Source organism: Ailuropoda melanoleuca, chromosome 10 (genome assembly GCF_002007445.2).
Source record: "Ailuropoda melanoleuca isolate Jingjing chromosome 10, ASM200744v2, whole genome shotgun sequence".
Lineage (NCBI taxonomy): Eukaryota > Metazoa > Chordata > Mammalia > Carnivora > Ursidae > Ailuropoda > Ailuropoda melanoleuca.
Genome location: NC_048227.1, coordinates 14941089 through 14956568, shown reverse-complemented (window position 1 = coordinate 14956568; position 15480 = coordinate 14941089). Strand labels below are relative to the sequence as shown.

Genomic DNA, 15480 nt, shown 5'->3' with positions numbered 1-15480 from the left:
ATAGTAAAATTTGAATAACAACAGAATCTATCTGAGTGTCATAGTTGTACTGTCACAGTAATTAATATTTGCTGAGTACTTAATATGTGCCAGGTATTTTATAAAGATTACCAAACAGACCTATGATTTACATATTAGGGAATTGTGGTTAGGAGAGGCTAAGTAATCTCCCAAGGTCATCACTCTAAGAAAGTGATGTAGGTGAACAGAATCACAAGTCACCTGACAGCAAAGCCTGCACCATTAACTGTTAATATAATGTAATAACAAAGCACTTAGCAAGGGCCTTGCAAAACAAATGGATTTAGCAAATAATAACTGATAGAACTATAAAAAAGGAGAAAAGAATTAGAAATTGACTTATCATCTAAAGACACTTGCTACTGATAATATGTTGGTTATTTCCTTCCAGTCTTTAAGAAATATTTTCCAGGAGCGCCTGGGTGGCTCAGTTGGTTAAGTGTCTACCTTCAGCTGGGGTCCTGGGATCAAGCCGGGAGTTGGGCTCCCTGCTCAATGGGGAGACCACTTCTCCCTCTCCCTCTGCCTGTTGCTCCCCCTGCTTGTGTGCTCTCTGTCAAATAAATAGATAAACTCTTTAAAAATATTTTTTAAAACATATCAAAAATTTTAGAAGATAGTAGACATCAACTTTCCACGTCTGTCCTTTTAAGACACAACATATAGATTAGGTGGCTCTATCTCGCGTAACTTTAGGTGTTTTTGCCCTGTGTATAATTTTTCTTCAGACTATTAGAGTCCTACCAACATCATTTTCTATCTTTTAAAAACCCTACCTTGAGCATTTCCCCAGCATACCAAGTATGTGACATCATTTCTCATGGACGCATATATAATACTGTATGGCTGAAACATGATTTGTCAATTCCTCATTCACGAACATTGAGGCCATCTCCCTGAAAAAAAAAAATCACTACACATCCATCTTTCCTCAAGCATCTGATAAGTCTAAATTCCTAGAAAGGCGGGAAGATCAGAGTCTGTGCCTGTCCTTACGGCTTTTTATATTTGTTTGTTTGCCAAATAGCTCTCAAGAAGAATGGGAACGGGGAGAAGGGAGCTTGAGGTTTTTTTCCCCATTTTTTGAGACCTTTTATTCAATTATTACATAAAAATAAGTGCACATACGTGTACAACTCACTGATTTTTCAGAAACGGAACACACCGCGCATCCAACATCGAAATCATGAGACACAATATTTCCAGCAGCCCACAGCCGCCTCACCCCTTGCCCTCACTATTCTCCGACGGGTGGGATTTTAACGCCACAGAGGCCTACTAACCCGGTTATCTCTCTGGAAACTTAGTTTATTAATACTTAGTTATTAATCACGAAAACATGAGCTAGGTCCTGCCTGCGTAAAGTGTAACAGTCTTAAGTTCCGCAGGGCGAAAAGCACGGCCGTCTGCAGGTACAGCGGTGCCATCCCGGCGTGCAGCGCGGCGATCCCGGCGTGCAGCGCGGCGATCCCGACGAACCCCGCGACGCGCATAGCGCGGACCGCTGGAGTGGCGGCCGCTTGGCGTGTGGCTGCGTGTCTCTGTTGGCGGCCGGAGGTGACGACCCGGGTTCGACATGGAAGTGTAAGTCGTTAGGGACGCGTTCCCGGCTTTGCGCAGACGCCCACAGCCGGGGACTGCTGGGACGAGGGGAGTCGAGGGACGCGGGCAGGGGCGGCACCTTGCACGGGTTTGGGGGAAAGGCTTGGAGCGGGACGCGGGGAAGAAAGGGACCCTCGCTCTGCCCCTCGGAACCTTCGTCCCTACTCCCACCTCGTGCCTGGGACGCGGGGCCCAGTGCGACTTGACCTGGCGGCCTTTCAGTGTGCCTGCTCCCTCCCTCTTTAGTTTCCTAACGTGTTCTGGGTCACCGTGGTGTCCCAGCGGGGTCTTAGAAGGTATAAAGCCCCGTGTCCACCCTCGAAGTACCTGCGGAAGAGATGCATAAGCGCTGGGATAGAGTTTGGCTTGCCTTGGGGAGCCCTCACTCAGAAGAGGGGCTCTCCGAGTTTGCTGAGCAGTTCGCCTTCCTACGGAAGGGGCAGGTTTTGTGGGAAGAAGGAAGTGCTTGAGCCAGGACCGAGACCACAGGAACAATACGTGTGTGTGATGTTTGCTTATTGTTCCGCGTGCAGATGGAAGTTTTTGCAACTACTCCGCATATGGGTTTTTACATGGCTGACATTAACTTGTAGGTGTAACTATATTGTGCTGTCTTTGGCGTTGGTTATTTAATACATTTCCGCTTGTGTTCTTTCATCTGTTTAGTGGTCCTATATACTACTATTTTGCAGATTTTTTAAAAACACAATATATGTATGTAACTAAAACGAAAGCGTCATGAAACAGTATTTTTACTACATGCAGTACACTCTGATACTGTCTCTTTTATTAAGAAAGAATGCTGACCCACTAAATTGATTTTGTAGTTCATTAATGGGGTTTAATCTGCATCTTGAAAAACATTCAGATATATTACTCTAGCCCTAGCTATTACCAATTTTTCCTCCCTCTTTACTACAGCAGTTCCTGTCATTATGCAATCCCGTTTTAATTTAGCCATCTTAAAAAATCCCTTGTTTGCACATTCATGCCCACTTATTGCTCCATTTTTGCTTCCCCTTAAAACAAAATTGCTTGGAAGTATTGTTTATCCCTTCATTCTCAATCATCCTGTTGGGCTTTCATCCTCACCAGTCTACAGAAATGGGTTTTGTGATGATTACCTGAGCCCTCCATTTTGTCAAATTCAAAGGTCGATTTTTTGGCCTCAACCTTCTTGATCTCTTAGCAGCAGTTGATACAGAAACTCTCGGTGTCAACTATACTTGAAAAAAACAAAACAAAAAGCTAGAAACTCTTTTGGCTTTGTGACATGCTGTCTGCATTTCCCACTACATCAAGGACTACTTCTCAGTCTCCTTTCTTGGTTTGCCCTTCCTCCCTTGCTTGGCCTCTAAATGTTGAAGTGTCCTAGAACTCAGTCCTGGGACCCTTTCTTTCCACACTCTCTCCCTTGGTCATTGTACCCATCTATATGCTGATAACTCCCAAAAGTATATTTCTAGCCCTTTTCTCTCGTCATCCATCCAGCTGCTTAGTCCAAAAATCTAGCCCTCCTTCCTCACTCCTAAATCCAGCCCATCAGCCAGTCCTGTCATCTTCACTTTCAAGATATTTTGTGTGCTGTTACTTTTCACCATCTCCATTGCTAACTCTGTAGTCTGTCATCTTTGGTCCAGATTAAGCAGTAGCCTTTGACTTCCGTTCTTGCCCCCCCCCTTCTGTTTTCCAGTCAGCAGCCAGAATCATCTTAAAATATTAATTGTATCTGGGACGCCTGGGTGGCTCAGTTGGTTAAGCGTCTGCCTTTGGTCCTAGGGTCCTGGCATCAAGTCCTGCATTGGGCTCCTTGGTCAGTGTGGAGCCTGCTTCTCCCTCTGCCTGCCGTTCCCCCTGCTTGTGCATGCTCGCTTGTGCTCTCTGACAAATAAATAAATAAAATCTTAGAAAATATATTAATTGGGTCAACTCACCCCTTGTTCATTGACTTTCTGTTGTACTAAGAGGAAATCCACATTCCTTACTAGGACCTATATGACCCTCACCAACCCTCTCTCATGCTACTATCCCCACCTCCCAAACACATACATTTTCCACTGCCAGTCAGGTAGTTTCTGTAATCTTCCAGGGTCTTCAGGACCTTTGCATTGCTCTTCCCTCTGCCTGGTATACTTTTCTCTCAGTCCTGCTCCCTCTTTCTCTCTTTGATAGCTCAGGTTGAGTGTTGCTTTTTCTTTTCGGTCAATCCAAAATAAGTCCTCCTCTTGTCTCTTATTAGAGCATCATGATTTACTTTTCCTTTGAATAATTACCAGTTGTAATAATAGATGTATGTTTACTTGTTTAGTGTCTTGTTTCCCTATGAGAAAGTTTCATGAAGGCAGGGACTGATGTCTTTTCACCTAGTGCTTAGCACGACATTTGGCACACATAAGGCATTCAGCAGATACTTGTTGAATGAAGTAATGTAACAATACTTCATTAATTTAACAAATTAATTAAAAATATAATTGAATTAGCTTCCTAATTGCTGAGCATGTAGATTTTCTGATTTTCCTAAGTGAAATGGTTTGAATCAAGAGTTTTTTCTCCTATAGCTGTCTGTCCATTTCTGCCAAGGAGTCAGTGACTTATTGAAACCAATCAAAAATTTTGCGGCTAGCAATTTATGGGAAAGTGAGGTTTCTGTAGGAATGTGATTTGAGAGTAGAAGGACCCTTGGAATGGAAAGTTCTGGAGGCCTAACTTCTAGTTCCTTACTGGTCTCCAGCATGAGGTGTGATCCTTGGCAGTATGGTCCTTAGGATCTTCAGCAGAACCTTGTTTCTCTGAGAGGACAAACACATTGTACCTCTTTCAGTCATTCCTAGGACCTGGAAGGAGGAGGCGGCATGAAAGGAAAACTTCTCTTAGTTTTTACTGCTTTTTTCCCTTCAATCACTGAGTAAATACATATTGAGCAAATAATACACAAAGACATACACTAGAAATTTTTTAAAGGTGAGGAATATTTATGCTTTATTTGATTGAGTTATAGAATTTAAAAAATAAAAACTTTATGACCATCATTTGGAAACATTTTCTTTCTTTCTTTTTTTTATTTTTTTAAGATTTTATTGATTTATTTGACAGAGATAGACAGCCAGCGAGAGAGGGAACACAAGCAGGGGGAGTGGGAGAGGAAGAAGCAAGCTCATAGCAGAGGAGCCTGATGTGGGGCTCGATCCCAGAACACCAGGATCATGCCCTGAGCTGAAAGCAGACGCTTAACGACTGAGCTACCCAGGCACCCCTGTATGATCTTTTTAAAATCATGTAAGAGTTTCCTTCGTTTTACAGCTGGAAATACTGAGATTTAGAGAAGTTAGCTAATAGGTCCTGTAACAGTTCAGTAATAGGACTGGAAAGAGGTTACTTGTTTGCTAGCTCCCAGGAGAATGCTACAGATTAAGTTTGTTGACTTTGAAATCTGCCCAGTTTTCTTGTACTTGAGTTTAGTTTTTCAGAACATGACTTGAATCAATAACATAGGTTGAACATAGAGTTTGAGCAGTTCTGTTCATCATCGTGTGCGTAAGTTAACTGTGTGGCAATTAAAAGGTGCTGTTTGCATGTGTACGTGTGTTTCTAAAGAAAATCTGCCAATAGATCATCTTGTTCTGTTTATTCAGAATTCGGTTTTCCAAAGTAGTTGTTTACATCCATTAAATTGACTCAGCAAGTTAAGCAAAATTTACAGGTTGTATTTCAAATAGCAAGTCAACTTCAGTCAACTAATTCATTACTTAAGGAAATTAAAGGACTGCCCACCTGTAAATATAGATTCAAACTATCTTTAAAATTCACTTGGAATATTTGCTTTAAATAACTGTAATTAAAATCAGTATTAGTCTAAGTCCTATAGGAAAATATGAAGTTTTGTGTAGGTGGGCAGTTTCTAGAAGTCTAAATGCTTATGAATGTATTACACAATACTGAAGTGCAAGCTATATGTATAGTAGACAATTCCTGCTCAGTAAAACAACAGCTTGTAAATATAAAATTGACAGATTATAGTCATCCTAAAAAAACACTGGAGACAAATGGATTTTATGGCTTCAATTATAGGTTATGCTAATGTCTTTTTTTTTTTTTTAAGATTGTATTATTTATTTATTTGAGAGAGAGACACACACAGAGAGAGAGGGAGCAGAAGCAAGGGGAGTGTGAAAGGGAGAAGCAGGCTTTCCGCTAAGCAGGGAGCCCGATGTGGGGCTCTATCCTAGGAGCCTGGGATCAGGCCCTGAGCCGAAGGCAGATGCTTAACGACTGAGCCACCCAGGCGCCCCTATACTAATGTCTTTTTTTAACCTTATGTAATTCTTTAGTTTTACATTTCCATTTTTCTCAGCTTTTTAGTTTGAAAAATTCCAAACTCATAGAACAGTTGCAGAAAGAGCACCACAAGTACCTTAGTATATCCTCTATCTAGAGTCACCATGTGTTAACATTTTGATGTTTGCCTTATCTCTCATTCACATGTATACGTTCTCTCTCTCTCTACACACACTCTCTCTCTCTCTCTCTCTTTCTACTGAATCATTTCAGAGTTGTAGATACATCATCTTACCCAGTCTTAAAAGTCTGTTCTATTTAACTGCAATGCTATTGGTACACCCAGGGAATTTAGCATTGATGTACTGATATTATTAAAATACAAAATTTCTCCAGTTTTCCTAACAGTGTCATTTTAGCTAGGTTATTTTTAACCACCGATTCAGGAGCCAGTCAAGAATCATATTTTTAGTTGTCATACAACTTTTAATTGTCATAGTTCTTTAATCTCCTTTACTCTAAAAACAGTTTCCTAGCCTGTTTTTGTGACATTGACATTGTTACAAATGACATTGATGTTTGAAGAATCTAAACCAGTTGTTTTGAAGTATGTTCCTCAATTTGGATTTGTCTGGTTATATCCTTATGGCTAGATTCAAATTAGACATTCTTCGTCAGGATTGCTGTGAGGGATGTGTCTTTCTCAGTGCATCACATCATCCTCACTGCTGTTAATGAGATCACTTGATTAAGTTGATGGCTGTCCAGTCTCACCATATCCTGTTCCCAGCAACCTGCCACTTAGTGGTGGTTATAGTAGGATAAAAGCTGTCTTAAAAACTTTTCTCGATATGCATAATTCATTTAGGAGTCAAAAAGAACATAGTTCATTTCATAAAAGGTAGATCCTATGCTTATTGACATTTTATTAAATAAAGGAAAGCCTAGCATTTATTGGCATTTATTCCATTAATATTTTACTTAGTAAAAAAAAAATTTATCTTTATAAGAAAAGAATAAATGAATAAATCAGCTTCTGCCAGCCAGAATCTCCAAGACGCGGTACTTGTTTAAACATCCATTGTTCCCCTGGCCCCAAAACACAGGTTCATTCAAACACATATGCCAGAGAGTGTCTCTCCTTTGTATATTGATTCTAGTAAAGACAGATGATATTCTTTGGATTCTGGCATTAACAATATTGGCTTGGGCAGTGGGAAAGTAACTTGGAATAGCCAAGGACAGATTTTCCTAAGGCATAGAATATTCTGCATGACAGAGGAGAGGCCATGATTTGGAAATGAGGTTGTAACATAGGCACCTGGGATGGATCCCTTAGCCTTGAGGAAAAATAACATTTATATTATTTTTCCAGTCTGTTCCAGGAAGGATCTCTTAGTTACAGTGTATTTTAGGGCACACAGGGAGTTTTAACTCAATTTCAAGCAAAGATAGGAAGGAGCCTTGTGGACTGACTTCCTGACTAAGTAGGCAAAGATGACGTGGTTTGATTTGTCCTTTTAAATTTTAAGTGAACCATATCATATACACTAATTATGCATTGTCCTTCTTGTGTTAGATTCCTTTTAAATAACATATTCTTTGTGACCTGAGTGCCATTGTGGTCATTTGGGCAAAGCAACGCATTTGTGAGATCCCAGCTATTTGGGGCGCCTGGGTGGCTCAGCCATTAGGCGTCTGCCTTTGGCTCGGGTCATGATCCCAGTGTTCTGGGATTGAGCCCCGCATCTGGCTTCCTGCTTGGCGGGAAGCCTGCTTCTCCCTCTCACACTCCCCCTGCTTTTGTTCCCTCTCTCACTGTCTCTCTCTGTCAAATAAATAAATAAAATCTTAAAAAAAAAAAAAGATCCCAGCTATTTGTTGAATGTCTAGTAGCATTTGGTAAGCTTCACGTGTTGATTTGCTTAGATTGCTGACATCACTGTGTTGCTGACCAAAGGCCTAGGTCAGATCCTTGTGTTAACCACCTGCTTGTTTTGCTTTATTGATTGCTTAGGGAAATCACCCATCTATTTGGCTCACGTTTTTGAAATTTCGTGTCAGCATTTTCATCATATCATCCTGCTCCTGGTTTAGGAACAAACGGTAGTCTTTATTACACATTATTTCAAGTCTGAAGTGCTTCCTGAGTTTTTAGGATTCTGCATTACCGGTTTTCATTTGTCTAATCCAGTCTTATTTTTCACAGTTCCTACTTATCTTCCACTTCAGTTAGGCTGTGTGACCTTAAGCAAGTTTTTAAATCTCTGAGCCTCAGCTTCATCATCTATAAAGAGGAAATCATAATAGCTCCTACATCACAGGGTTTTTTTAATGAGAATCCGGAGAGGTGATATCTTTAAAAAATAATAGCTTCCATTAAGGAAGATCTTAATAAGTACCAAGAACAATGCTGCACTTTTAAAATTTGTTGTCTCACTTCATCATAACAGCTTTATGAGGTAGGAAGAAGTTATGGTAGTAACAGGGGTAGTGATAATAGATGGCGTTTATTGAGTACTTACTGTATTCCATTACTTTACATTTTTTGGTTTAATCCTGTAAATAATCTTACATAGTACTCTGTCATTTTATGGATGAGGAAATTTAAGTACAGAGAGGTTAAGTGACTTGCCTAAGTTCACAGAGCTCTAATGTTCAGTGGAACTGGTTTAGAATCCAAGTACTACTTTATTATCCCCATTTTTTTAATGTTCAAAAAATATTTGTTTATAAAAAATACGGTGGGATAAATTTATACTGAGAAATGCAGCAATAAATACAGTTGAAGAGAGCAGAGCAACTCTACATTGATACATTGGCACAAACAGGAAGAGCAAACGCGTCACCCAGACCTGAATATCTGCAGGCCAGTTTTGTACACACTCCTTTAGAAACACCACCCTGAAAAGATCTTGTCAGTTTAGGTAAGAGAATGAGTACACATAAAATCACAGATGCTCCCTGATCAGGACTTTATTTAAAAATTAGCAAATAATACTGTAGAGACGTTGATATGTAAATTTCTAAAATGCTGTATCTTTTTTTTTTTTTTTTTTTTTAAAGATTTTTTATTTATTTATTCGACAGAGATAGAGACAGCCAGCGAGAGAGGGAACACAAGCAGGGGGAGTGGGAGAGGAAGAAGCAGGCTCATAGCAGAAGAGCCTGATGTGGGGCTCGATCCCAGAACGCTGGGATCACGCCCTGAGCTGAAGGCAGACGCTTTAACCGCTGTGCCACCCAGGCGCCCTAAAATGCTGTATCTTAAATTTAGTTGGCGAAGACCACATTTAGCTTTAAGCATGAGTTTAGTCCTCCACTCAGAAAAGAGATAGTAACTGTAAAAAACCAAAAAAAACCTCCTTCCCATTGTTTAAAATCCAAGTTTATTAAGTAGATTGTTTAAAAAAAATTAAAAAAGGTCTTTGCAGGAGCCTGGGTGGCTCAGTTGTTGGGCATCTGCCTTCAGCTCAGGTCATGATCCTAGAATCCAGGGATTGAGTCCTGCTTCAGGCTCCCTGCTTAGTGGAGAGCCTGCTTCTCCCTCTGACCCTCACCCCACTTGTGCTCTCCCTCTCTCTCTCAAATAAATAAATAAAATCTTAAAAAAAAAAAAAGTCTTTGGGATGCCTGGGTGTCTCAGTCAGTTAAGTGTCTGCCTTTGGCTTAGGTCAGGATCCCCCACGGCCCTGGGATCAAGTCTTGCGTAGGGCTCCTTGCTCAGCAGGGAGCCTGCTTCTCCCTCTGCCTGCCTCTCCCTCTGCTTGTGCTCTCTCTCTTTTGCAAATAAAATCGTTAAAAAGAAAAAGCATAGGTCTTTAAAAATAAGAAAATTGACTGTGCAGGAGTACTCCCCTTTCACAGTATTCCTTTTTACTTCATATGGGAGTTATTGCCTTTGCTGTAGGATTGAACTATTATAGCACTAAAAGACAACTATTTAGGCAAGAGGCAGAAAAAGGAAAAGGGAGTGTATGTAAAGCAATATTTCTTTTAGGTACAATAAGCATAATAGTGTTTTAGAAAGACAAAATAAAAATTATTCAAGGCTAGCTTGGTTCTCACTGAATAAAAACAATGGGCTAAATACTGAGCTCCTGTGTGTCAGTATAATAATCAGTGCCTTGGTCGCCATATTGGTAATCTCTGGGGTGGTCATCTGGGTACTCTCCATGATATTCATCTGGGTATTCTGCCTGATAATCACTATCACTAATTTCAGACCCATTTGTTCCTGTTCCTTGGCTTCCATTGTGAATTACAAGTTCTGTGGTAGCGGCACAGTATTTGGGATCGTGTACTTGCCGCCCAAGCCCATACACACTCATTCCTTTCTGGGAAGCAACTTTGTTGGTTCCCATCTGTAGAGAAATTGTTGAGTTGTCCACTGGTTGTAATGTTACCTTCTGACCATAGATGTCTCTTCTGGTACCTGGTGCGAACATCTCTGCCTGGCTGGCTCCTTTGTTTTTGCCCATCTGCAGACTAATTGTGGTCTGGTCAAAAGGTTTGTCAGTTTGCATTTTGGGATCATAAAGATGCCTCCTGGTCCCATCGGCTGCCATACCTGCCTGGCTGGCGCATTTGTTGGTTCACACCTGCAAACCAATTACACTTCGGCCAGCTTTTAATTTTCCTTCGTCAAAACGCCTTGTTTGTTTTTCATCATACTTAACTCCAGTGTCAGTGGTTGTATGGAATCCTTTTGTTTTAGCCAGACCTGCCAGAGCCACCAGCATAGTCTGAACCTGGGTCACATTTCTGTTCTCAAAAAGATCATTTGCTTCAAATATGTCATGTGGCTTCATGCCGTAGGCCTGAATAGCTTTAATAAAGTTGCCAGTATTCTCCAGCTGAGGCCAGTTTAACGAGGAGTCATTAACCTTCTTCACTGATCCTGGCTGTAGCTTGTTTATGAGCTCGCAGAGGATGATGCCATCTTTTAAGCCCAACTGAAAGTTGATGCCAGTGCTCATGCCTGTCTCCTCTTCTGTCCAGTTTTGAAGATCTTCTGCCTGATGCTCATGCTTAGAAGTGATCTTGCTCTTGACCTCGATGGAGAGCCTGTTAAGAAGGGCCCTAGCTGAAGTGGGTCATGGTGGTTCGGGTGGCAGGAAGAGGCTGCACTTGGGTCTTGGGCCTGGGGGTTTCTCGTACTTAGCTTCCCTGCTCCTGGCCCCAAGGAGCAGCTGCGGTGGGAGGTGCTTGGAGCTCGCTCCCCTGGGCGGCACAGGAGACTCCCACATGTGGCGGCGGGCGCGGGTGGTGTTTGGCGCTTGGTCCAGTTGGGTCCCGCAGAGCCTCCTGCTCTGCTCCCCATTTTTTGTCTTAAATGAGAAGCTTAGGGGATTAATAAACTCCCATACCTTGTAAGTGGCAGAGCTAGAATATGAACCCAGATTTGTCTGATTTCAAAACTGTACTCTTAATTATCATACGATACTGCCTCTAGACTATTAAAACAGTAAGTACTTCTGATGTGGTATTGTAGAATGGCTTGATTACACTTTAATACAAGTCACATTGCTGTGCCCACTCATACATGAAAGATGACATTTTGCCTTGATCACAGGGGTACCACGCTTTGACCACTGCTTGACACATGAACTTTACCTGTTGAATTGATACAGAAGATGAACACCTTTGTGGATATCTAGCAGGATTGTAGACATTGCTGGAATTCCCAGTAGTGATGTTAATGATCCCATTTCTGGTGATTCAGCAGGGTGACTTGCCTGCCCAAGATGTCAATAACTGGTGGGAGGCAGATGGTACTGGGGAAAGGACATGGCTGTGGTTATTGACCCCCCTTCCTAACCCTCTGGTTTTACCATGTTCTTCCTGTAAGTGACATCTTCCAGATGACTGACTTCTCTTAACTTCTGCCTACATAGATTAAGGATAGGTATAGTATTTTGATCACCTACTTAGTAATGGATGTGTTATATACTATGGCTGTAAAGAGGAAAGTTTGCTCTGAAATTGTCCATTGCCCACAAAACCAGTAGGACTTAGGACATTACTCAGTTTTAGGTTGTAGTCCCTAAATTCCTGAGCTGAACTACTAAATCTTGATACAGGAAATATTTTACAGATATTTAATTACCACAAAGGAACATGAGCCCAGACTGATGATAATTTACTTTATTTTACAGGAAGGATGCCAATTCTGCGCTGCTCAGTAACTACGAGGTAAATAGCTTTGAAGTGAACTATTGAATTTTCCTCTCTGGTAGTTTGCCCTTTGCTTCTGAAGGTTATCGAATTCATTTTAGTTAAAATGACTGAATTCATTTGGCTTTTCCACTTTGAAATAGGACAGATGGCACCATCTGGTGGACCTTGGAATTATAAGTTTGGTAAATCATACATAGTAATTCAGGGAAGCTGGGAAGACTTTATTTTATAGTAGGCAACCTTCTCTGAATCCCAAATATTTTAGATCTTTATTTGATATGCCTTCTTGGGATAGAAGCACCTATTTTGGAACTGTTTCTGTCTGCAAAGTTTTCCATTAAAATACTTGCCTTTTCCTAATTACTACTCTTTACCTATAAAATGCTTTTATGTATTATTATTTCGATCCTCATAATAGTCTCATAAGTATTAACACTTTTGTTTTGAAAGTGACAGCTTATTTGACACACCGTTATGAATAATTTAGTATGAACTAGCAGATTTGGAATTTGGGGGCTTGAGGGTTGGGTTGCTGCAGAAAGGGAGGAAAAAAGGAAAGAAGTTGGTGAGAGGGGAGATAATAACATTTTTGCCTACCTTCTAGTTTGCCTTTTTTTTTTGGTATTAGCAAAGCCATCTGATAGGTTAACTGCAGGTATATAAAGAACCATTCATATATTCACTGTCAATTTTTCGTTTTCTAGAATCTAAATTCATGAAGACTTAAGGAGATTTGAGTCTCTATTGTGTGATAGAAAATAGAAGGTAGTGGAATTAACACAGTTGGCCATACTCCTTACTTAAATTGTTGCTGCTAATAACAGGAAGAAAATGGTTGTTACTCAAGCCATTGGCTTTTAGGAATCTCCTTGTCCAGTTTGGATGCTGCTAAATGTTTGGGTGTTTTACCTATTGGGGAAACATCACATTAATTAGATCTCATGACACTATTTCTGAAAAAACAATGACAGGCAGGGGAGGGGTCGTATTGTATCTAGTAATGGTTTATAAGCCTGTACTTACTTCTTTTGGTTTTCTGGCATAATCTCTAAAATAGGAAAGATAGATCCTCTACCCACCCTCCTCAGCACTAACACATATGTTTTTCCCTTGTGGGAAAGTTTACTTCGAAAGTCCTGTAGCATTTTTTTCTCTTCTTTTTTTTTTTTTTTTTTTTGTAAAATTTATATTTATCACTTGCCTCATAATTTTTCCTTTTCAGAAATAAATTTACTAGATTTTCATATTAGTGAAGGAGGATCCTGTTTTAGAAAAACTTATTTTTAGGGGAAAAAATTTTTAGTTGAAGCACAGTTGACAGATAACATTAGTTTCAGGCATACAACATAATGATTCAATATTTGTACATTGTGAAATTACCATGATAAATCTAGTTAACATCCATTACCATATATATAGATTTTTTTTCTTGTGATGAGAACTTTTAAGATTTACTCTCTTAGCAACTTCCAAATACTCAGTACAGTTTTACTGTAGTCGCTATGTGCTGTACGTTATATCGTCATTATTTATTTATTTTATAACTGGAAATTTGTACCTTTTGACTCCCTTACTGATTTTGCCCACCATCTTCCTTCTGCTTCTGGCAGCCATGAATCTGTTCTCTATGCCTCTGAGCTTGTTTTTTTTTTTTTTAAATAAGATTTTATCTATCTGTCTGTCTATCTATGTGAGAGGGAGCACACGTGTATACTAGCCAGTGGAAGAGCAGAGGGAAAGGGACAAGCAGATTCTGCTGAGCGTGGAGCCCAGTGCAGGGCTTGATCCCACAACCCTGAGATCATGACCTGAGCTGAAATCAGGAGTTGCACACTTCACCAGCTGAGCCACCCAGGCAACACTTATTTTGGTTTTTAAGATTCCACGTGTAAGTGAGATCATACGGTATTTATCTGACTTATTTTACTTAGCATAATATCTCCAAGGTCCATCCATGTTGCAAATGACAAGATCTCATTCTTTTTTATGAACAAATAATATTCCATTGTATATATTAAAACCATATTTTTGTATTCATCTGTTGATGGACACCCAGGTTATTTCCATATCTTGGCTATTGTAAATAATGGTGCATTGAACATTGTGGTGCAAATGTCTTTTGAGTTAGTGTTTTTATTTTGTTTTGATAAAATACCCAGAAGTGGAATTGTTGAATTATATAGTGATTTTATTTTTGACTTTTTGAGGAACCTCCATACCGTTTTCTATAGTGGTTGCATAAATTTACATTCCCACCAACAGTGCCCAAGGGTTTCCTTTTCTTCTTATCCTTTCCAACACTTATTATTTCTTGTCTTTTTGATGTTAGCCATTTTAACAAGCGTGAAGTGATACCTCATTGTGGATTTTGGTTTGCATTTCCCTGATGATTAGTGATGTTGAGCATCTTTTTATGTGTCTGTTGGCCATCTGGATGTCTTCTTTTGAAAAACGTCTCTTTAGAGCCTCTGCCCATTTTTTAATGAGATTGGTTTTTTGGTATTTAGTTCTGGAAGTTCCTTACATATTTTGAATATTAAATACATGATTTGCAAATATTTGCTCTCATCTAGTAAGTTGTCTATTCATTTTGCTGATGGTTTCCTTTGCTGTACCTTTTAGCTTGATGTAGTACTACTTTTTTATTTTTGCTTTTGTTGCCTTTACTTTTAGTGTTAAATAAAATTTTAAAAAACCCAAGCATCACCAAAACTGATGTCAAAGAGCATACCTCCTGTGTTGTCTTCTAGGAGTTTTATGGCTTCGGGTCTTGCATTCAGTTTTTTAATTAATTTTTGAGTTAATTTTTGTGTGGTGTAAGGTAGTGGTCCAGTTTTTCCAGCACCATTTTTCCAAGAGACTTTCTTTTCCCCTTTGTATATTGTTGGCTCCTTTGTCAAAAATTAACTGACCACATATGTGTGAGTTTATTTCTGGACTGTCTGTTCTGTTCCATTGATTTATGTCTGTTTTTATGCCAGTACAATACCATTTTGATTTCTTGGCTTTGTAATGTAGTTTGAAATCAGGAAGCATGATGCCTCCAGCTTTGCTCTTCTTTCTCAAGATTGCTTTGACTATTCAGGGTCTTTCGTGGTTCCATAAAATTTTAGGATGGTTTGTTCTATTTCTGTGAAGAATGCCATTGGAATTTTGATAGAGGTCACACTGAATCTGTAGATTGCTTTGGGTAGTATGGACATTATTAATTCTTCTAAGCCATGAGCATGGCATATCATTCCATGTATTTGTGTCTTCTTCATCAGTGTCTTATCCTGCTCAGTGTATAGATCTTTCATTCCTTGGTTAAATTTATTCCTAGGCATTTTGTTCTTTTTGATGCAGTTGTAAATGGGATTGTTTTCTTAATTTCTCTTTCTGATAGTTCACTATTATCATGTG

The 15480-nt window shown here is 39.8% G+C and overlaps 1 protein-coding gene and 1 pseudogene across 6 annotated transcripts in view; one reads left to right on the top strand and one right to left on the bottom strand.

Annotated features, from left to right (window-relative positions):
- The first annotated feature begins 1481 nt into the window (after positions 1-1481).
- CRCP (CGRP receptor component) overlaps positions 1482-15480 on the top strand; it is a 45578-nt gene continuing 31579 nt past the window's right edge. For 5 of the 6 annotated variants that reach the window (XM_011233035.3, XM_011233037.3, XM_034670047.1 and 2 more), the window contains exons 1-2: positions 1482-1605; positions 12057-12093. In XM_011233035.3, the coding sequence (XP_011231337.1) occupies positions 1598-1605; positions 12057-12093 (45 nt within the window). In that variant the 5' untranslated portion in view covers positions 1482-1597. Of the gene's footprint in view, positions 1606-12056; positions 12094-15480 lie in introns of those variants that run through there. The other variant, XM_034670048.1, reaches the window with a different exon arrangement.
- On the bottom strand, positions 9984-10998 carry LOC100476084 (annotated as a pseudogene).